The sequence below is a fragment of the Indicator indicator genome, chromosome 15, assembly GCF_027791375.1.
Source record: "Indicator indicator isolate 239-I01 chromosome 15, UM_Iind_1.1, whole genome shotgun sequence".
NCBI classification, from domain to species: Eukaryota; Metazoa; Chordata; class Aves; order Piciformes; family Indicatoridae; genus Indicator; species Indicator indicator.
The window spans coordinates 24569020-24591265 of NC_072024.1; the positions used below are offsets into that span (position 1 = coordinate 24569020).

Consider the following 22246-nt stretch of genomic DNA (forward strand, 5'->3'; position numbering starts at 1 on the left):
TCCTGCTTAGAAACCATCCAAGACTGGAAGTGGTCACCAGATCTCAGTTCACAGCAGCATACTCTCAAGTGTCCTAACGCTAGAACCGATGAACCAATGGCTACAGGGAAAATCAGTCCAGGCTGGTCTCCTCTCTTTAGGGAAAGAACACAACCTCTGCAGGTTTCCTATGAAAACCTTCTGAAACCTCACATTCAATGAAAGCCACCAGAGAACAGAGACATTTGGGTAAGATCTTGCTAATAGTGACTGAGGGCAGCCCCAGGTTTCAGTCAGCATGAAAAGCCTCATTTCTTGCATTACTTACCTAGGTAATGTGATGGATGAAATGGCATAGGTTTATTAGTTGCTGAGTAATATGCAACTGCTCTCTTAAACCGAGTAACTTTGTCATCTGTTCTAGACTAAAATAAGAAAAAGATCTGTCAGGAGCAAATCCAGGTATGTCATCTCTAGCTCAGCACTGCACTCTAGAGCAGTTAACATACACCACATCACACACAGCACCAACAACCCTCGAGGACTACAGCACTACTCCAGTACAAGCATTATTATCTCAGCCCATCTAAGGATAAAACTAGAAAACACCATCTCCATGTATCACTGCCTCTCAACAACAGTGCACAAAGCCAGGTGGCAACAGCCCTTTGGGAATCTTTAATTTGACTTTAAAGCACTGAGGCTAAATGCAGCATTTTTACCTTTGGAAACTGTGAAAGTGAAATTAGAGTATCTAAGCCCCTGCATATAACAAGACATCCCCTATTATCAACTGACTAACCCCTCTGTTTTTATAGAGCCCAAATACACAGCAAAAATGGCTTAAAAAACCCACCACCTTCAACCCAATTATTTGCTTTCTACTTTACCTGTGAATGTTGAAAAACATCTTTAGCTATGGCATCCAAATCAGTGGTGTCCTGAATATTTCGGACGTAGTCAGCTACGGCTTTGATCACTACGTCACAGGGTGGTAAAACTAACTGGTGAGCACGTACCTGTGCAAACAAAGACAGCCAGAGTCAGGCAGGGCAGTCCCACACCCCTCATTCACACAGCAGACACTTAACACTCTTTGCTTGTTGAAAATACAGCCCACAAATTCCACCTTGCCTGAAGGTCTAAATATATCGAGTGCCTTGCACCTTGTTTTGAAGCCTTTACCTTCAGCAATGACTTCTCTGTTTGTCATCAGTGCTACAGCTCTGGATATGTGGAGCCTCACCTCTGTGTAAATACTGGCTAGTTAAACATCAGCTCCAACAACAAACAAGGTCAACAATGCTCATAACTTTACTGCTTTCTAGCTGGACCTTTCCTCTAGTGCAAAATTCTCCATCTGATGTGGATACATCCATTTCACATCTATATACATGGACATGCATGCCAGCAAACACTTCATGTTCACACAGCTTCTATTCTGAATGCAAAGTGGTAGCAGAACCAAGACAGAAAAGTTGAGAAGGGGAAGATCTCTATGCACACAGCAAAAACAAGTGGAGAAAAATAGAGTAGCACAAGGAAACTTATTTTCAAGATTCTACAGAAACTGATCGAAATCACTATTTTATTCACTATTTGAAGATTACAGAGTTTAATGAGCAGTGTTTTCAAACGTTCTGTATTTCATTAGATGTAGCAGAACACGCTCATACAGCTTCACACTCAGATGACATCTGAGGCAAGGAGCCCTTTTTGTCTCTTTTGTATGACACATGGACGAGGGCTGATGGATGGATTCTCTTGCTGCTGTGATGTGAGCACAGTGACCTGCTCTTTCAAGCACTTCAGTAGCAGCAGGGTTATATGGCTGGTTACTCTCTTTGCAGACACAGAGGAAATTGTTAAGGTAACTCCACTGATAAAAGAGGCTCAGTATTCTGGCATTAAAAATCACTGATGTTTCACCATCCAGTGACAGATGTGTCTGACTTCCCATATTCACCAGCTTTTAAACGGATGAGAAACGTGCTCTTAAATGCATGCTAAAAACGTCCCTGGTGTTACAACCTGAGCAAATACAAACCATAGATCTGTCTACAAACCAGAGTCCATGAGCACACCCCACTCAAGATGGTAGGAAAGGATGAATTCCCATTGATTCACTGCTCACTGACTCAGGCCATGGGTCTGAATGGAATCACTTGTGACTTTGCAGCAAAAGACCTCTCTTTGTAGAAAGAAAAGAGAGCTGGGAAACCTGCGTGGGATGATGCTGAAAGCCCTACAGAGGAAGCTTCTGCAGCTCAGCGAGGGGCAGCTGCAGATGGATGCTGTACCAGGGAGTTCTACACTCATTCTTTTGGCTTGAACCCTTCTTATGTCTACACTGAGAACAGAGTGGAACTGGAGAGTCCTGGAAACCCTGGACTCCTACAAGCAGCTGGAGATGGATGTGTGCTACCAGGAAGTTCTAGACTCAGTTCTCTGGCCTGATCCCTTTCTTGTGTCCATAGGGAGAAAAGAGTAGAACTGGAATTATGCTGGGATCCCTGGACTTCCATCTCTAAACAGGCTCCTCCTGAAAACAAACTGAGGAGCATTTAGCATACAGTTATGGGAATCACTGCTCCTAGATGTACAACATGATCCTAGATAGGGTATAGAAACCTTAGGGCAAGCAACCACTGAGAAATGGAAAGAAATGAGTGGTGCTGCCAGCTGAATCTGAAGAACAACTCAACCCCAAGCTGCTTCTGTAACCTTCCCTGTGTGCTGCACAATGCACACACTCAGAGAGGCAGGAAACAGCTCTCCAACCTTGTGTCCTACATTTTAAAGCATGCCTGAGGAATTTCTGAAAATTCTGTCTGGAACCTCTGTGCAATTCTGGAGCGCTCCCTCCACGCCTCCCCAGGGGTGCTCAGTTTTTTTGCTTTCAGCATATTTTTATCTTCCTACTTGCAAAATTCAGGGATTCAAGACTTGAGAGATCATTATTATTATTATTTAACAGTTCCGGGTTTTAAGAGATGAGAAGATGAGAGAATTATGCTTGCATTCTACACAGAGGTATCACACTTCAACTAAAACTTTGCCTTGTGAGAAATATTTATGCAGAATCTTATTAGCACTTCACTAGTTGTCCCTGCAACTTTAAAACCTGTGCCACAACTCTTTTTTATAGAGACAGTCTACCATGTGTAATTATTCTCTTTCCTGCCCTTATTTGATCGCAACTTCTTAGACTGTATTCCATATATTTAGACCATAACATTTTTAGGCCCAGATTCCTGTTTTTATGTATTTCCTTCTCTAATGCCTGATTTTTACAAATGTCAAAATATTCTCTATGTGGCCATTCTCTACCAAAGCTGAGCTCCATGTTCTATGACCCTAAAGTAAGAAGGGTTCTGTTTAGTGCAGGTGGTGGCACAGCAATGATTTCTATTTCAGACAGTACCATGTTGCTGGTGTGCACTCTGAATACAGGCAATGCTAACCATGGATGGTATTTGTGTGTAAGCTCGCAGTCACAAATGTTGATGACAAGATTCTGCACCCAATCTGCAAGCAGAAGCAGATTTCCTTCTCACTGGTACAAAGCCAGTGGTTTCACCACCACCTTCCAGCCCATTTGTACATGGAATAATCACACCCCTCTAAAGCGACCGAATCACAATATGACTGTGCCATGTTCAATGAGCCCTCTGCAGAGCTCCCTGGAGAAGCCTTGAACTACCACCTAAGTGCTTCTGCAATCACCACTTCAACAGTGGCTGGATGGAAGGAGTCAGCAATCCCTCCTGGCTTGTGTGTGACCTCCCTGATAGCAACGCGCAACGAACCATCAGTGGTTAGCATCACTCTGGAAGCAATGGCCACCTCAGACCCTGGAAGCATGAAGCTCAAGCAAGACACAGTAAGGGCACTAGTAGGCCTCCTGTGATTTTTCTCAGGTCTCTCAGGAATTGTAGTAGTCCTTTAGCAACGAGCAAAGAGCTGCTCTTTTCTAGTGCCATGCTTTCTAACCTGCTCACCTCTAAGCAGGCTGACTGCACACGTTGCCCCCATTTAGCTGCTCTCAAACAAGCAGCCTAGAGACCTCCCTGGGGCATGTTCTTCATTCCTGAAGCAAGACCTTCTGAAAGAATGGTTCAGATTTGGGCATTTTGTCTTCTTTTATTCTGTTTCAAAGAAATCCAGTACAGATGTGAGAAGACCCTCAAAACTAAAACTGTCACAGCCTGCACAGGAGGCAGATACAAGAAGTGGTAACACAAGATGTACTTTCCTGACAACAGAGAGGAAAAGGTTTTTATTCATTTTAGAGCTTTCCAGTAATCCAAAAGGGTAGATCTTGTACTGAACCATAAACAATCTCTCTAATACTGTGTGAATTAAACCACTGGACAAGTCCTTAGTAAGTGTTAGTTATGGGAAAAAGGAAGCCTTATCATCTGAAGTCGCAGAAAACATGTTGATAGGTCAGTCACTGGGAGCTGCACACAAAGTGTTTCACAGCACAGTCACTGTCACCTTGCACTGATTTCTCATTATAGGATATCTCTTCCTAGAAGTTTTTTTTCCTTATCTTCTACAGAGGAGTTTCAAACAAGCAACACCACAGAAAATCAATTTTAGAAAGGCAAACAGGGAGGTTCTGTTCCCCTCTACTCTGCCCTAGTGAGGCCACACCTGGAATATTGCATCCAGTTCTGGGCTCCCCAGTTTAAGAGGAACAGGGACCTGATGGGAGAGAGTTCAAGAGAGGGCTACAAAAACGATGAAGGGACTGGAGCACTGCCTGATGAGGAGATGCTGAGAGCCCTGGGGGTGTTTAGTCTGGAAAGGAGAAGACTGAGAGGGATCTGATCAATGTTTACAAATATCTGAGGGCTGGGGGTCAGGAAGGAAGGGACAGGGACAGCCTCTGCTCACTGTGCCCTGGGACAGGACAAGGGGCAGTGGATGGAAACTGCAGCACAGGAGGTTCCACCTCAACATGAGGAAGAACTTCTTAACTGTAAGGGTCCCAGAGAGGTTGTGGAGTCTCCTTGTCTGGAGCCTTTGCAGCCCTGTCTGGATGTGTTCCTATGTGAACTGTGCTGGATTCTATGGTCTGCTCTGGCAGGGGGGGTGGACTGGAAGATCTCCAGAGGTCCTTTCCAACCCCTAACATCCTGTGAGGTGGATCACATGCTTGGAAGTGGTCAGGTTAAAAAGCACAATGCCCAAAAATGACCCTTTTTTGCTAGATGTAAAAGCACCACTCCAACTTCATGACAGACCACTGACAAAAATCACAAGAGGCCTATTAATGCACTCTGAAAATATTACATGGGGAAAAGAAATTAATTCTGTACCACTGTTTGTCAAAATGAGAGACAGGGAGCAACATTACAGAGCCCATAAGCTGTTAAATAAAAATGTAGTGGTCTGACAAAATAAACTTGCAAAAGTGACTGATGGAACTGGTGGGCTACTGCAGAAGGCACCCAAGGTACACCTGGGAAAAGCTCCTCAATCCTGGGATCATTCCAGTTGCCTACTCTCTCCAGGATCTGAAGCCTTTAAAAGCTAATCAACACAAGTAGCAGCATTTACTGATATGCCTGCTAGAAACAGATAATCAATTTAGCTTTATTTTCAAACCATTAAAAAAAAGAGACCTTGAACATTCAGTGCCTGTGAGGTGACACAAGAGGGAACATTTTTTTTTCCCCACTGGCAAGAGAAAAGGCTGAAGATATGAAGAACACTACAACAAACTGCATGGCTTTTGGTTTTTGGTTTGGGGTTTTTTTGGCTAGTAATTTCTATTAGAGAAGGCATACAAACAGTTTGGATTTTGTATCAGCCTTTGAATATTAGAAGCATCTCATCTTACAAGCTTTTAGAGCATCTGGTTCAATGACAAACTTTCTGAAGAGGCAAGAAGTTTCCTGGATGATTTTACATCCTTGCAAACCAGTGAAGCCCAGCTCTTCCCTGAGGATCAGGTTATTCAATTGGAAATTCCTGGTTGGGAAACTGACCTCTGCTTTTGTGTGTCTTGATGGTAATAAGAATATGCACAATGTGGAGATCCCTTGCTAGCAGTTTATACATGGAGGACTCAGAAAATCCAATCAAGAGGAACAAAAATGCTATCAGACAGAAAAGAGGAGAGCAGAAAGTCAAAAGCATGACACATACAGACTTCATGAGACAACCTGCATGACAACCCTGCACACCACCAGGAGGGCTGGGCTGCCATCCAGAAAGACATCCACAAAGCAGAGGAGTAAGCCAATATGAGCCTTAAGAAATTCAGCAACTCCAAAGGCAAAGTCTTGCACCTGGGCAGGAATAACCCCTGGCTACTCTGTAGGCTGGAGTCATGCCAAAAGGAGCCCGGGGCTCTTGGAAGACAGCAAATGGAATACAAGCCAAGCAGGTTGGTGCCCTGGCAGCAGAGAAGGCCAGCTGCACTTTGCCTGGGTTGTGTAGCAGGAGCACAGCCAGCAGACTGAAGGATCTTGCTCCTCAGTGCTTGTTAGACCACTCTTAGAGCACGACATCCAGTTTAGGTCTCATGCCAGATGTCAAAAAAGTTAAGCTAGTTCTACAGAAGCCCATTGAGATGGTCAAGGATTTGGAGCACTTGTTTTAGAAAAAAAGGCTGAATGGGGATTATGGCTTCAAACTAGAATAAACTGCATTTAGATTAGACAGAAAGTCAGTCTTCCCTGTGAGAGGGGTGAGGCACTGGAACAGGCTTTCCAGAGAAGTTGTGAAGGCTCCAACCCTGGAAGCGTTCAGTTAAGCTGGATAGAGCCTTGAGCATCTTGGTCTAGTGGGAGGTGTCCCTGTCCAACAAGGTGGTTGGAACTAGATGACCTTTAAGGTCTCTTCCAACCCAAACCATTCTGTGATTCTATTCAGCCAGGCAATGACAAGGCTTTGCAGATACCAAACAGCAGCCTTCCCATACCTGCAGAAAGGTCCTCAAGCAGATGGAAACAGACTCTTCACAGTGCTCCACTATGGAGAAAGACACACAACAGACACAGCCTGAACAGAGATGGTTCAGATGGCATGAAAGGCAAAACATTTTTACCCTTGGGTCTGCCAAGCCATGGAGCAGGCTGCCCAGACAGGCTGTGCAGTTTCCATCCTTGGAAGCTTTCAAGACTAGCCTAGGCAAAGCCCTGAGCAAGCTGCTCTGACCTCCAGATGCCCATGCTTTTAGCAGGGGGCTGGGCTTCCCACACCACGCTATGAGGACCCTTTGCATAAGCCCCCCAAACCAACAACCGACAGACATTTACTTAAGCAAATCTTAAGAGCACCATGTCTGTTACCTGAGCAGCAGCAAATTACCCAGGCTTCTACTTAGCATATGAGTCTCCCTCTGGCAGACACCCTCTCAAGTCAACAGAGAAAGACAGGAATTTCCTAGAGCAATTCAGAGAAGCAGCCTAACCTGCATACTTTGGATTGCTTTCTGGAAGCCTCTCTCTCTGCCACTCTGCTGAGATGAACCAAGCAAGGAGATTAGGTTTCCCTGCACACCCCTTCTCCAAAAGGGAGACTGCACTAAGACTTGTTTCTAAGGTAACCTTGAGAATAGAGAGTCAGCACTTCTTTGGTGGTATGTGCTCCCAAAGAGATACTAATTCATTCCAGAGATAAGGAACTGCTCTCCTAACATCATTCTGATGGTGTTACACGTTGCTCTTGAAGCTCCACACTGTACCAGAACAAGAACCACATGTCTTTGTCTCCAAGGTAGATCTCAAAGCACACAAAGCAGAGTACCATGCTAGCTTCCAAGCAAGGTCTAGCAGCCAAGTTATTTCTCGGGAAGTCTATCAACTCCTTTCTTCTTCCAGCTTCTCACTCAGGTGGTCTGAATTTCAGTAAGCTCTGCTCTCAGCCAGGTAACAGAACTCACTCATGGGTCTACACATTTATTAGGTGCATTATCTGTTTTGTACTGGGAAATTCAGAACAGCTTGCAGGGTTAGGTTTGGGATTCTTTGTCCCTTTTGCAGCAAGAGCAATTGAAACGTCTTCATTTAAATTTGTCTGTGAGCTGCATTGCTGATGTCTTGTGAAAGGCATGGCTTTTTCTCCAACATGTACAGATATTCTCCTGATCGTTAGGTTCATGTCCTTCTAGATGTGAACTGAAGTCCCACCTTCATGTCCTTCTCTAATATTCACTTTGCTTTTTGTCACCTCACTATGTTGACACCTGAGCAGACACACCAATGCTCTATCAGCAAAGACTGGTCTTTTTCAAGTTCCACTTTTTAATTGGCAAACCAGCAAAGCTTCCTCTAAGAAGACTAACCATTTCTCTACTTTGTAATAAAAGACTGAGAAGGAATGCAGAAAATAAAATATGCATTATTAACTCTGACAGCTCTCCCTGAAAAGCACCAGACCAGGACACTGGAAATTCAATCTATTAGCTTTGATGCTCAACACCACACTGTCTTAGATACAAAAGATCAGAAATCTTTGCACAGTGAGAAAGTTTTCTAACTCCTGAGTTGGATGAGGTGTGGAATTAGAGCTCTTGGTTGTCAGTATGGAGAATACTCAACAGTAACTCTAAACAGACACAACAAAGCAAAGGTTGAGGTAGAGCCCAGGGATGACATCCTGGGCAGCCACACCACCTCCCCCCACTGCCCATTTCCAGTTTTCATGACAGCTTGCACTTCCTACACTGCTCTGAAGCTCCTTTGTGCTCTCCACTTGTGGGTAACAAGCAAGTGTCTTTTAGGGTTCTGTAGGCATTCCTAGCACTGACTGCTCTCTGCATGTGCCCAGTTCACAGGTCTCCATAAAGAGAGCTGCAATGACATCACTGCCACACTGCCAAACTGAATTAATGAGCTACTGAAACAAGTTATAATTTCAGACCATGAGCACTGCTGAAACCCAAGCTCAACTGTTCCATGATCAGTAACTAACGAAAATCGGTTTCCTGTAGGCTTGTGTCCCTGTTGATTTAGTCCTTCTTTACCTTCCTTTGACATCATTATCTGCCAGAAGTGCTGTGGTTAGTTTGGGACTACTTCACAACTAGGCAGCAAGCTGCAGTGAAATGAAACTAACCATGTGTTGTCCCAGCTTTTTCCCTCACTAAGAGCAATCAATCATTTGGGTCTTTTTCATTGGTAATAGTGCACCAGTTTTCATGGAGCCTCTAACAGCCAAATGGGGAACCACTTTCAAATCTGATTAGCATTGGCAAAGAGATTAAGTAACGACAGGGAGGGCTGCCTCAGACAGCCCAGTGACGCTCCAAGGAAACAAGGTACATTTCCTTAGGATGCCAGCTACAAAGCCCAACTGTTGTTCCCACTGAAAATGTAAATCTAGATGCAAAGATGGCCAATATCCAATTTTTATTCCAGTCTAATTCAATACATATTTAGAAAGCTTTCCAGAAGGCCTAGGTGTCTGAAGTCATACTCTGAACTGGCTGTAAAACAAGTCTACTCAGTCTAAACCACAAAGTATTCTGAACATCAGGAATTTTATGAAGTGCTTTGAGAGAAGTCCCACATTATAACTTTTACAGCAAAAAGTGAAAAGGCAGATCCACTCAGTCCTTCCTTTTTTCACCTCCACTTTGACAAGGAGGCAGCAAAACACACAAGCAGGTTTTGTTGTGCCACTACAAAGTGCTGACACTTACCTTTCTAAGCACAGGAGCAGCAGCAAAAGGGGATGAGTGTAACATCAAACTGTCACAGCTGTTCACTAAGTAATGCTTGTGCAAGCCTTAAACACTGCTGAAAAGATTCAATCTGATTTTAAATCCTTAATATTTTCAATGCTTAATAAACTTTTGGAACAGAAGGGGGGGAAAAACCTCTCACCTATTTTTGCTGTAGCTATAACAACAGAGTCTTACAGAATTTACAAACACAAACTGATTTGCTGCATGATGCACCCTAGGAGACAGGGAAAGGAGATGTCTGCTGTGGCAGAAAGAAAGGTCACTACTACCCCTTTCTATGATGTGTCCAGCTTCCCTTTTATAGCTGTCTACTTGGCAGATGAACAAAGCAGGTGTGATGAAGCAGCAGAACAGACATACTGTAAACTAAGAGCATCAGACACTTCTCTCTCAAAAATCAATCAATCTATTGAAGGCCACGTTAACTTCCTTGTGCAGCCCATTCTCTAGCACATTTACACTTTAAGTACAGAACACTAACACACACATACTCAGATCAGCAGAAAATAAAGCAATATGGTAGGAAGAGATCCAGCTAATTATCTCTGACAGTTGAAGAACATGACTAAACAAAAAATGCTCTTCTTAAAAATATGATTGAGTAAGAAGTGACATTCTGAAAGCCAACCCACGCTGCAGCAGTACGGCTCATGTAGCTGAAGGGCACAGAGGGGGGTCACAGAAGCTAAGTTTAGCCTCATGAGGTTAATCACCCCTGATATCCTCTGCAGTCAACAGAGAGGGACTGGGAAACCAGAGGGTGACCCAGAACAAGAGCCTTGCATAGCTGCTGTACATTAACCTACTGCACTGCTCAGAGTACCCACTGTGATTGACTTTAGCTTAATTGCTCATTGTTAAATTTGTACCTTAAGTGAAGCTAGTGGATGTTCTGGACCAAGTAAACTCCAATGAAAGGAAGCCAAATCTTCATCAGGTAGAATATGATTACCTAGAACATAATGCAGAGCTTTATTGAAGTACACCATAAATGTTACATATTGTTTCTACAGGCAGCAAAACAATCCTCAATTCCCAATCGATAGGATTAACAAAGAGAGATTAAACTTGCAGAGATCTTGCTGTTACTCCAGGAAAACCCAATTAGTATGCTGCTGCTGCAGCAAGATACACTTCCCTCTGCTCCAGGAGCACTCTTCCATGAGCCCCAGGTCACTTACAGAAGCAGCAGAGCCAGTCACGACACATGGTGTCAACCTCAACTTGGCATGGCCACTGTTAGGGGATTCTCCAGAGGATTTAATACCGCAGGTGCCACAGTGGAAGAACACAGCCTGCTGCCCTCTGACACCAGCTCTGCCTGCATCTCAGCATATGCCACCTGTGATCCACCTCGGAGCTGGCTCTGCAATCTGCACTCTGCTCCATCGTCCAGCAAGATTTCTCTAACCCTGGGAGCACAGGCAGCTCCAGTGACACCTAGAAGGATCCCAGTTGCTGAAGTTTCTTTTGCTGACCCGACCAGCAGCAAAGAAATTGGGCAATTCTGTAGCTGTTCCAATGAAAAGAGTCAGTGGCTATTTACCAGGCTGCTCACACCAAATGGAAGATCACTTAAAATGCCTTTTTGCCTTTTTTTTTCTTCCAAAGCACATCATACTCAGAAAAAAAAATTAAGTTCTTGCTTGCTATGAAATATTTCAAACGTTTGAGTTAATCAAAGAGTAACTAATCAAGCACTGACAGAGTTCAGTGTCTGTGGATGCAAACAATGCAGAGAACTAAGCAGAATATTACGCTACCCTCTGGGTAGAAACTTCGGGATACTCTCAACATCTGGTTTTGCAGAGCAGCAGCATGGCAGTGAATACACAGTTCCTGGGGCTGCTCATGTCCTTACAGCTTTTTCAACTTCCATGGTTTGGACAACACCTTCAGCTCCCACCTACTCATGAAGAACATCACCAGATACTCTGAATATGACAGCTGTTTACTTTCTTAATATTGTGCTTGTAAAATAGTTTGCCCCTAATGTGAAAACCAAGAAAGCTGTTGATTGCCTGGTGACTAATAGATGTCCTCTTAGAGGGAAGTCTTTGTGTCCAACTAATGCTTCCCCTACTGCTGAGATCTCCATCCAGCAAGGCAATATTATCATCTTCCAGGAGCTAAACTTTAAACTCACATCAGAGAGATGCGAGATGTGTAAGGGTCTTCCCTCAAGAGGCTGAGGGGAGACCTTGCTCTCTGAGCTCCTGAAAGCAGGACAGAGCCAGGTGGGGGTTGGTCTCTTCTCCCTAGTAAAAGTGATAGGACAAGAGGAAATAGCATCAAGTTGTCCCAAGGGAAGTTTAGGTTGGACATCACAAGAAGCCTCTTCACTGAAAGGGTTCTCAAACCCTGGAACAGGCTGCCCAACGAGGTATCTGAACCCCAGTGCTGGAGGTGTTTCAAAGACACAAAGCTGTGGTGCTGAGGGCCATGGTTTAGCCCCAGCCTTGGTAAAGTTAGAGAATGGTTGGACTGGATGATCTCAAAGGTCTTTCTCAACCCAAACTATTTTATGATTCTATGTAAAAGCCACATTTATACTGATCTAATTGAGGTAGGTTTGGACTGCCTTCACCCTGCAGGTCTGAAAACATCAATTTCAGCTAGGTCACTGGACAGTTTTTGTGATAACTACTAATAGCTCTTCTAGGTGCTTTTTAAAAAGGTCCTTACCTTTTTAAACAGTTAGGCATTCTCTCCCTTCTACCAAAACTTCAACCTTGTTTGCTCTCCATCTGTCTTTCCAGTTAATTCCATCCCCTTAAACACACACAGGGCATTTTGACCAGTTGATCAATTCTGCCCACACACTGAGCTATAGAGTTTAGGATGCTGAAGTGCAGCAGTGTCTTCTGTAGTCCAAATCAGAAGCAATGCCTGTACTTACCTTACCTAGTCCGGCCATGTTACTGAGAACCTCAACACACTACATCACTAAACACATGTTGGGAAGCACTGTCACAGTGGGAAAGAGATCAACATTACATAAGCAACCTCTGTTTCTTGACCTGGCTGACCAACCTCCACATATATTGATTTTCCCCATTTTAATGGCTTATTATAGTGTATGCCTTGGGTTTTTTTAAAGCAATTAGATGCTAATTGAAGCCATTGCCCTTTCTAAAGGGTTCACAGAATTACAGTCCTATACCTCACACTGTGTTTGTTTTTCTACTGCTGAAGCTTGGGTTTGTGGAGGTTTTTTTCTTTGTTTCTTTATTCTGAAGTATTTGAGTCAAAATTTACAAGAGAACCCCAATCAACTACCTGTTTACATCAGCAACTAGGACAGAACATTTTAAGGGCACACTCTTGGAGGATGCAGTATTTTATCCACATTTTAACTACTCACGACAAAGCTACTCCTTGTATTAACAACCTAGAACTACAAAATTCTTCTACACTAAAAGCTACAAGAAGGAAAAACCTATAAACCAAAGCAAGCAGCCACAGGGTATAAATAACCTTCTCAGACAGCAATCTTTAAAAATTTGCCTGGTTGGTAGGCAGAAAAGTATTTTGCTGAAGTACTTCAATATAACCTTTACCCCTCAACACAATTCCAAATAATTTACCACTGAGAACATTTGTTTAATTGATCAATTAGGGGTCATTCCACAGGCTCCTCCACCTGCTGAATCATTCAAGACTCCTTTTTATCTTCAGCATCCCCACACTGACCCTTAAAGCTGAACACTGATACAGTTCTTGGTGGTCTTGGCCTTCTGTAATTATGATCATTTAAGCCAGCAGCAATTATTTCAGAATACATTAATTTACTCCTAAACAAAGTACCAGCATAAGGAGTCACACTGATGTACCCAGAACAGAAGAGCAACCTAACAGCTTCATGTGCCTTCCCATCTAAACAAGCACTCTTATTATGTCTGATGTTCTTCATTCTACTTATCAGGTTCAAAGAAGACCATAAGAGGCCACAGGAGCAAGAACAAATAACCTGTGAAGCCAGACACACCCTCAGATATTAAATCAAATATAAAAATGGAGACCTGAATGAGCTACCTTGCTTTAAACACTTGCCACACTACACACAATTACGCTCCTATATGTATTTAGTACTTTATGTAAAGCCCCTGAAGCTACTATATTCCTGAGGTGCAGAAGTTAAGCAATGTTGCCAGCACTTGAAGTCTGTCTGTTGTAAACTGATGTAATCCTTGTTTGGATCACCAAATACCTATGCTTTTTAAGTATTTGATAGTATATAAACCCCCTTTCTCACAGGAAGGCCTCCCAAGCTCTTTAGTCCTAACCTTGACTTCCACATACTTTATCCTGCTTGCTCATACTGAACAAACATGCACACACACAAAAAGAAATGCAGAAGAATACACAAAACTAAACTTGTAGCTAAACTTCTTTTAACCTTTGTATCAATTTGGAAGAAAACCCTACAAAACCTCCCTCTAGTAATCATGTGAAGTAACCTCAAGTTTCTTTGTCCTAAGAGCAAGCTAAAATGTATTTTGTTGTGTAAGATAGCGAGAGAGAAAAACAGTCAACAGCTTCTTGCATAAAATTGCAGAACCTTCAGAAAACTTGCAGAATATTTCTCACCTGTCATTTAACAAAGCCAAGCAAGGGCCCAGCTGGTCATGCAGCTCTAACTGCATGACAAGTTAAAACAATGTCATTCACATGTGCTCCACACCGGTGCCATAAAGCATATCTGCAACTGTGAAACTGCCTTCTGAGCAGTAATCCTTACTCACTGAACTGGCATGCAACAACTTATTTATAGAATCTAAAACAAAGCCCAGCAATAGTAGTCTGTCATGCAACTGACACTGGGGTTTTGTTCTAAATTGCAGCTTAGCCAACCATCTGCCATTCCTGCACACAGCCCTGCAGACAGGTAACCATCCTGGGTATGAAAAAAGGCACCAACAGAGAGCAACTTCAACCAGCCAAATACTTGTGGTTTTCTACTGTGAGATGCTTTGGTTCTCCTCTTCTTAACGTGGAAGGTACTTGCCTGGACTAGAAACAATTTAATATTAAAGACTACTAAACTATTAATATGCTAAAGCAGAAACACACAGCCTCTCTCATTTACAGCTTCCAAAGGGGAAGCTTTCCTCTTCCACCCTGTACCCACACTCAAACACAAAGTCAGTGAGCAAATAAAAAGAAAAATCCATGTTTTCTTGTTTGCTTACTATGCTAAGATCAAGAACGTGGCTGCCCCGCACTGATTTACCAAAAAAATATGTCAGAATGCTCTTCTAAAAAGATCTTATTCACTGGAGCAAACTTTATTAGTAACTACTTCACAATTCCACCTGAGCATGACAGATGTTTTCTACCCCTGGTGGGGAAAAAAGCGTTAAAACTGTCCCACTGAAGCAAAGGTGTGAAGTCCCTCCCATCTCTCCTCCTTCAAGGTACTACACCACTTTGCATTAGAAGCAGGAGTGCTAAGAAACTATCCCAACAAAATTCCTGGTTGCCTGTGTTATGAGAAATGTGGAGTTTCGCTCAATTCTGCAATCTAACATATTTCTGGTCACACTTGCCCAATACTCATTTCTGAGGGAATAAAAAGTCCCTGCAATCCAAACATCTCCATACATGTTATTTTTAGGCAGAATACAAAACATCAGTATGCTTCCCTAGTCTGAAATGTGCCTTATCAAAAGTAGACCTCACATACTAAGACCAAACTGAGCCAAACAACAACCATCCTGATTCCCCACCCACCCATAACATTTTGGCTAGGAAGAGCTTTGCAGAATTCTTACTTTCTATTCGATTCTAGACAGCCACAATTTGCATCATTCACAGGTCTCTACAAATTCAGCATGTCTGGCCTCATAAAAACATGTCCAGCCCACCTCAGGTATAGCAGGAATGTCTGAACACAAAGGAATGCCTTTGCCTAGGTGCTGTGTCAAATGTTACATGCATACGCTACAATAGTTAACTGCAATCCCCATCACAGGCTGACTAGCAGCATCCACTGCTTTTAGCACTTCACTTACCTAGAAGAGCAGCAAAAATAGGAAAGCGATTTGGATTCAGGTCCAGTTGCTTGGCAACTTCATGCATTAGGTATTGGCTTGTTGTGAGGCTTTTCCCATTACGGCTCAGTTTTAGGGCATGGGCACTGAAATAGTAAGGGATGTTGCACAACGCATAATCGGAGTCATATGCAACCAAACCATGGAAACCTTTCTCTCTGCAGAAAGCAATTACTTCTTGGTGATGATCTTCAATGCTCTGTGCAACCTACGGTAGAAGACAAGAGTAATTAGGCACAGTGGTAAATGGCAGTCCTGATTTACCACACGGATTACGAAGCATTGGGTCTTTCTGACACTGCATACACACACTTGAAACATTTGCCGTGTATTTAAAGCCCGAAGGAAAGTCCAATGACACAGCAGACTGAGACGGGACCTTAAGGAGTACCCAGCAGCACAACACAAAGTTCTGGAAGCCCACGAGCTGAAATGACGTTATGGATTACCAAGCTCATCCGAAGTGACTCTTTGCTAACAGCAAGCCTCAAACTCTTAACATGTCGCTGCACCAATGGCTGGATTGACTCAAGGGAAAAATCTTAAGGTTGTGGATACTTGAGCAGCTCAGCAAGCCAAGATGCCCCCTTAAAAAGCAATCCCATGAGCACTTCTAAAGTTTTGCAGCCCTGTGTTAAACATAACCCTAGATGAGCAGAGGTAACTTTCTTAACCTTTCAAGGTCCCCCTCGCTGTATTAAGCCAATTTTTCCTTCTCTTCATTTTCAGTCTGTTCACTTGTGCACAGCTGTCTCTGATGCTGCAAACTGCTTCAAGTTTATAGCCCAAACTTCACCTCTCAACTCGTGTTGCCTAGCAAAGCACATACTTTAGGCTATGGCAATCAGATGACTCAACAGACTTGTGGTGCAGGGGGGAGACAGGCCAATTCCTAACTCTGCAAACACAAAAGCAAGCCTTTCTCATCAAGAAGATGAAAGAAAACAACCCCCCCAAGATGACAGGTTAGTAGCTACAGTCCTGCATTTCCATACACTGTCAGAAGCCATTACAACCAGTCTGCACACAAGCCCACAGCAATCAAGTGATTATAGTGCTTTCGATGCTTAATGCTTTTACTAACTACATACAAAATAAACAGCCAGTGGGTCACAAAACCCCGCAGAAGCTGGGTGTTGGTATAACCTACCCTCACCAAGTATTTCACAGCAAGCTATCCCAAACCAGACCAGTACAGAACCATAAGCTTCAGTCTCCACAGTAGGCAGGAACAACACAGCATTAGTGCTGGAATGCTATCTACTTCCTCTGCAGCTGATGCCAAGTGAGGGTCACACACCTCTGCAGCCTGCTCCAACCGTCCCACAGCCATCTGCTTCTCAGCAAAGAGTTTCTGATAAACAGCAAATTTGCAGCAACCCTTCCTGTCCTCCTCATGCCTTGCACTTTCTAACCTGACATTAAATTACAGTCTTCTGATGAGGTATGTGAAGTTTAGCTTTCCCTACGCTTGATGGATTATATCAGTGTTTCTCAGATTTACTTTTGCTCCCAACAAAAAGGAGTATGTTCATTTCCCTAATAATTACACTGGCATCCAGCATCAGGTGTGCCTGCTGTACACAGAACTGGAAGAGACTGTAAGCACCTTCGGAGAAATTGAAAGATACCAAATTTACTGAGTTGCTTACTCAAGAAGGGGAATTTAGGCTTTGCCACCCTGCTCAGTCTTTACATGTTTTAAATGTGGAAAACCCCACACAGGGGGGGTTATTATGAGTAAATAAATTATGCACATTTATCTGAAATCAACATTTCTGCATGCATGACAGCCACACAACATCTATCAAAAAACCCCAACAAGTAAGAATTTTTAGAGCACTGCATGACATGGGTGTGCAAGCAACGCAAGAGGAAACTGGGTGTGCAAGCCCACTCTGACCTCTTGCGAACCATCTCCTTTACCTCCACAGCCTCCAGATCCCTTCCTCCTCATTTTATTAGAGCTATCTGACACAGCACAGCACCAGCATGAAACTGCAGGATGTTTAGGTAATACTAGAACCCACCTTCAAATAACTGAACTCTCACAGGGAAAAGAGCTCTATTTACCCAGGTACAGTTAACTCCTAACATAAAACTGATGAGACGAGAGGCAGAAAAACAGCTCTCACAAAAGTAGGGTCTGAAGATGCATCTGTACCAAGGCTACATTCCAAATCAACCCAGGGCTGTAAGACAGGGGGGGAAATCGCAGCCAGGAGCTGGAAATAATTCTCAAGTTTAAATCTTCAGTAAACATCAACGATGCTGGATAAGAGAAGAGTCCTGTCCGAGTGAACAGGCATGTGCACATTTAGATAGAACCAAGTCTCACCATAGTATTAAAGATATTAAAATCTCCACTGCTCAAACATTTACATTTTAGCAAACCTGCTTTGCATAGAAGTTTAAGAAATATCCTTCCCTTCCTCCTACAAACAGAAAAATACCAGGTCACTATTGGACTAAGAACCCATAGGGTATCTGTTGTAACAGCAACCTGTTGTTTTTACATCCTGCTAAAACCATCTGCAAGGGATTTATAACTGCTCTGGATAGAAGACATTAGTCTTTTTCTCCTTCTAATTACCAAAATAGATTAATTCACAGCCAGTTCCTAGCAATGCAAAGAAGCCTTCTACTCAAGATTCCAATGTTTCCTGAAAATATTGAAATCAGTTTCATATTTAATCAGTATTCTCAAGCCCAACTTCACAAAACAAAGCAAGAAAACACTAGAATTTGACAACTGCCTTTTGCACATGGAAATGTTCTTTAAAGTCACCTACACATGCAAATACAAATTACACCTTCAAGATGCGTGTGCTCCTTGCACGCCAGAAGGGCTGCGAGAAAGTGAGCCTGAGGGAGAATATCAATAAACTGGAGCATGGTTTAGAGAAAGATCTGTGTAACAGAACTTTAGAAAGATATCAAATCACGTGAGAGAAGAAAGGCAGAAAAGGAAGGGGACTTCATTTCAGCAGTACCTCTGATGAGTATTATGCATGTTACCACTATAGCCATGAAATGTACTTCCTAACCTGAAAGTGAATCAGTCAAAAACAGGGCTCTCCAGTTTGTCAGCAGCTGCAGGGATGAAGCATCAAACGGGAATTGCTGCTATGTTCCCATCCCATAAGAGCTGCCTGCTTCAGAGAACTGGTGCAGTCTGGACATCCACAGTTCAAGCTCCGTATCAACCCTCCCAATAGCAACTCTTGCGCTCCCCCCACCCAGGATTCGGTAATATGCCCTTCCCAACTCACACTGCCAACCCAAAGCAGACAAATATTCACCCCTGAAATCTTCCCCATCAAACTTGACGGAGTTTTGTGCTTGTTTCAGGTTTTGTTTTAAATGACAGAAAAGGGCCTCAGTATGACATGTCCTCTTGTTCCTAAAACTGCTTCCAGAGATTAAGAGCAACTGAGAAACCGTAAAGCAGCTAATGCTGCAGCTAAGCTGCAAAGTAAACAAGGTGCTACAGGTGACACTGTTGTCAAATGTAGCAACTTTATTGGGATGTAAAGCACCTCGACAGAAAAGAAGCAGGGCTGAGACGGAAGGCAGTTAAAAGACTAACGACTAGTTCAACTTGCCGCAAGAAATATCCATACCAAACCTGCCAGCCTCCTGGCGGTACTATGCATTTCACTACTGCACACTAAAAGAAAAGCATTCTTATTTTACCCCATTCATTGCTTCGATTAACGAGCAACGTGGGCTAGTGGAGGGTGTCCCTGCAAATGCCAGGGAGTTGGCATTAAATGATCTTCAAGGCCCCTTCCAACCCAAACCATTCTATCAATCTATGAATTGATGAATCTCTAAGTCTCAAAATCAGATCAAGGATGATCTCTAATATGCCCAAAACCAGATCCAAGTAAGCAACTTCACTGTATGGTCCCTACAACTTTTTGCTTAAAGAATAGAAGTATTTCCTAGTCACAGGGGGGGGGGGAAGTGGCAATGAGAGGATGCTTTTGCTATCATTCAAATTCTTACCCAAAACACCCATACGATTTTGCTTCTACACTTACCAGGAAAAGATTAGTACAGTAGACAGCCACAACCTCTTCACACTAAGCAAGCCCCAATCCCAAGACATCGGTGTGGCAGAGCTCGAGGTGTGCTGCAAGAATTCTTCCAGTTTGCTCTGCACACACTTTGACCGGCGTGCTGACCTCAGCCACTACGGTGGGGACTGGCCTGCCAGAGCCGAGCTAGGGCCACCTAGGGTGGGACTTCCACCGGCAACCGGGCTGAAGGGCCGTGCCTGCCCAGGGTGACTTCACACCAGCCCAGAGGGCCGAGAGTGAAGGGAACACACTCCTCCATGGTGGGTCTGGCTGAGTGAGCAGGGTGCCAAGAAGGACCAACAGCAACTCTCACCCTGTTGGCAGGACTGGGAGGAACTTCACCCAAAGTTACCTTCTGGGTGAGCTCCTTCAAGATACATCTTCGCCCTAGTACTGCAGCCTGCTCAGAACTTCACGATCTTCCGAATGGGACATACAAAAGACAGGTGAGGTCAAGCTGCTGCTAGCGATCAAGTGTGCCAATCTAAAAGGTTGCATAATATTTTTCTACATATAAAAGTAATTTACAATAACAAAGCCTAGGAGCATGCACTCCACTCCCGCTGGCTCTTCCCTCTCTAGCGGGAGAGTGAGCAGCAACTCTTAAATCTGCAGCTTCATCCCAGGGCTTGTTTTTCCAGCGTCTTGTGTTTCAATATACACAATTGCCGGGCTTCACAGAAACCATCCCCTATCCTGAACGCTCCACAGAGTTGGGACACGTTAACGTTCTGCAGCCTTCGAAAGTGTGGCCTTGGTATCAGCACAAGATCACCACGGACCCCAGCTCCTGCCTCAAGTGTGGCTTCTGTGATAAGAAAACAGAAGCTCCCCCTGAAAGTAAGAACTTGAAATGAGGACCTGTCAGATCAGTGCTCCAGAGCACGCAAACCGAAAGTGTTTGCCGCTATGAAGAATGAATTATTCCACACTTGATTAAAATCCCGTTAATAAATTTGGGCAACCCAAAGCAAAACCGTCACCTTCATAAGCACGAAATTGAAACCTCTGCATTCTAGAGCAAGTGATTTCACCTTCAGCACAAGTTTAGGCACCTCGCCTCAGTGAGGAACTTGTTGCAGACCCACCATGCGCGATAACTAAACTGATTTTTTTTTCCTCCTTTCGTCTTAATAATTAATTAGATTACGATGCTTTTGGTCAGCCGCTCTCACCTGCGGTACCAAAGTCCCAGCCCCCCCACCCTCCCGAGGAGAGGGAAGGGGGAACGAGCCTGGGCAAGAAGGGACATTTTGAGTCAACAGAGCGGCGGCCCCGAAAGAACATGGAGGCAAAATGTTCCCTGCTGCTGGGCCTGGCTTCATAGCCAGGGCAATCCGGGAGGCGCTGGGCGCTGCCGGTCGCCCCGCCGATCCGAACAGGCCAGAGGCCTGCTCGGGGCGCCGAGGGGAGCGACGGTGCCGTATAAATAGCGAAATCCCCCGGGGATTCAGGCCGTAAAAACTTGCGCCGCTCCCGCGGGCCTCGACGACATTTTGAGGTGCTGAGGGGGGAGACAGGGTGCCCCCCGCTCCTCCCTTCCTCTGTCAGGCTGGGCACTGGCAGGGCACTGGCAAGGCCCAAGGCAGCCCCCGCTGCCATCTTAGAGCAGAGGCGCCGGCGGAGGGGAGCGGCGGGGGCGCAAGAGAGCAGCGGGGAGGGGGCGCTGGTCTCCAGGGCGGGGGGCAAAGGGGGGTCGTGGTGCGGCGGCCCGGGAGGGAGGCTGGCCCCATCTGCTCACCTTGATGTGGAAGCGGATGAGGGCCAGGCGGATGCAGTGCGCCATGCAGACGGGCGGTAGGAACCAGACCTTGGGCGGCGGGGTGCCCTTGTTCTGGACGTGGCTGACGATCTGCTGCGCCGTCTGGCGCTCGTTACCCTGGCGCTTCACCCACTCGTGGAGCCGGGCCTTCTCCAGGGCACCGTTGAAGAAGACGAAGAGCTCGATGTTGCCGTTGAAGCAGGCCTTGGCCAGGGCCGCCAAGTAGCCCAGCATGTGGTTCCACTGCCCGCCGCTCACCCAGTCCGTGTAGAAGCCGCCGTAGAGCCGGTGCAGGCAGTTGTCGGCATCGATGAGGAGGCGCAGCGGGGTCTGAGGTGGCCGCTGGCGGCCCCCACCCACGAGGCTGCCCCGCGCCAGCTTCTGCAGCTCGACGGGCACTACGGCGCTGGGGCAGTGCTTCTCGATGTAGTCCTGAAAACCCTGCACTCCCATGGTGAGGACCGGGCGGCGGCGGCGGGCAGGCGAGCGGGGGCCCGGTGGCGGCAGCGGCGGCGAAGGGGTCTGGGCTCGGGCCGGGCGGCGCGGCGGCGGCTGTAGTTGCGGGTGGGCGGTGGGAGCGGTGGAGCCGGGTGGGAGCGCTGGCTGCCGTCGGTGGCCGTTCAGGGGGGAGTTGTATGGATTAGTGGGGGGCTCATGGCTG

At 45.0% G+C, this 22246-nt stretch overlaps 1 protein-coding gene across 6 annotated transcripts in view; it reads right to left on the reverse strand.

The window, feature by feature from the left end:
• Positions 1 to 22038, reverse strand: part of FAM120A (family with sequence similarity 120A) — a 59826-nt gene extending 37788 nt beyond the window's left edge. For all 6 annotated transcript variants that reach the window (XM_054387671.1, XM_054387672.1, XM_054387670.1 and 3 more), the window contains exons 1-5: positions 21565 to 22038; positions 15700 to 15946; positions 10555 to 10637; positions 870 to 998; positions 308 to 404 (exon numbers count right to left, since the gene is read on the reverse strand). In XM_054387671.1, the coding sequence (XP_054243646.1) occupies positions 308 to 404; positions 870 to 998; positions 10555 to 10637; positions 15700 to 15946; positions 21565 to 22038 (1030 nt within the window). The remainder of the gene's footprint in view (positions 1 to 307; positions 405 to 869; positions 999 to 10554; positions 10638 to 15699; positions 15947 to 21564) is intronic.
• Between the last annotated feature and the right edge of the window lie 208 nt (positions 22039 to 22246).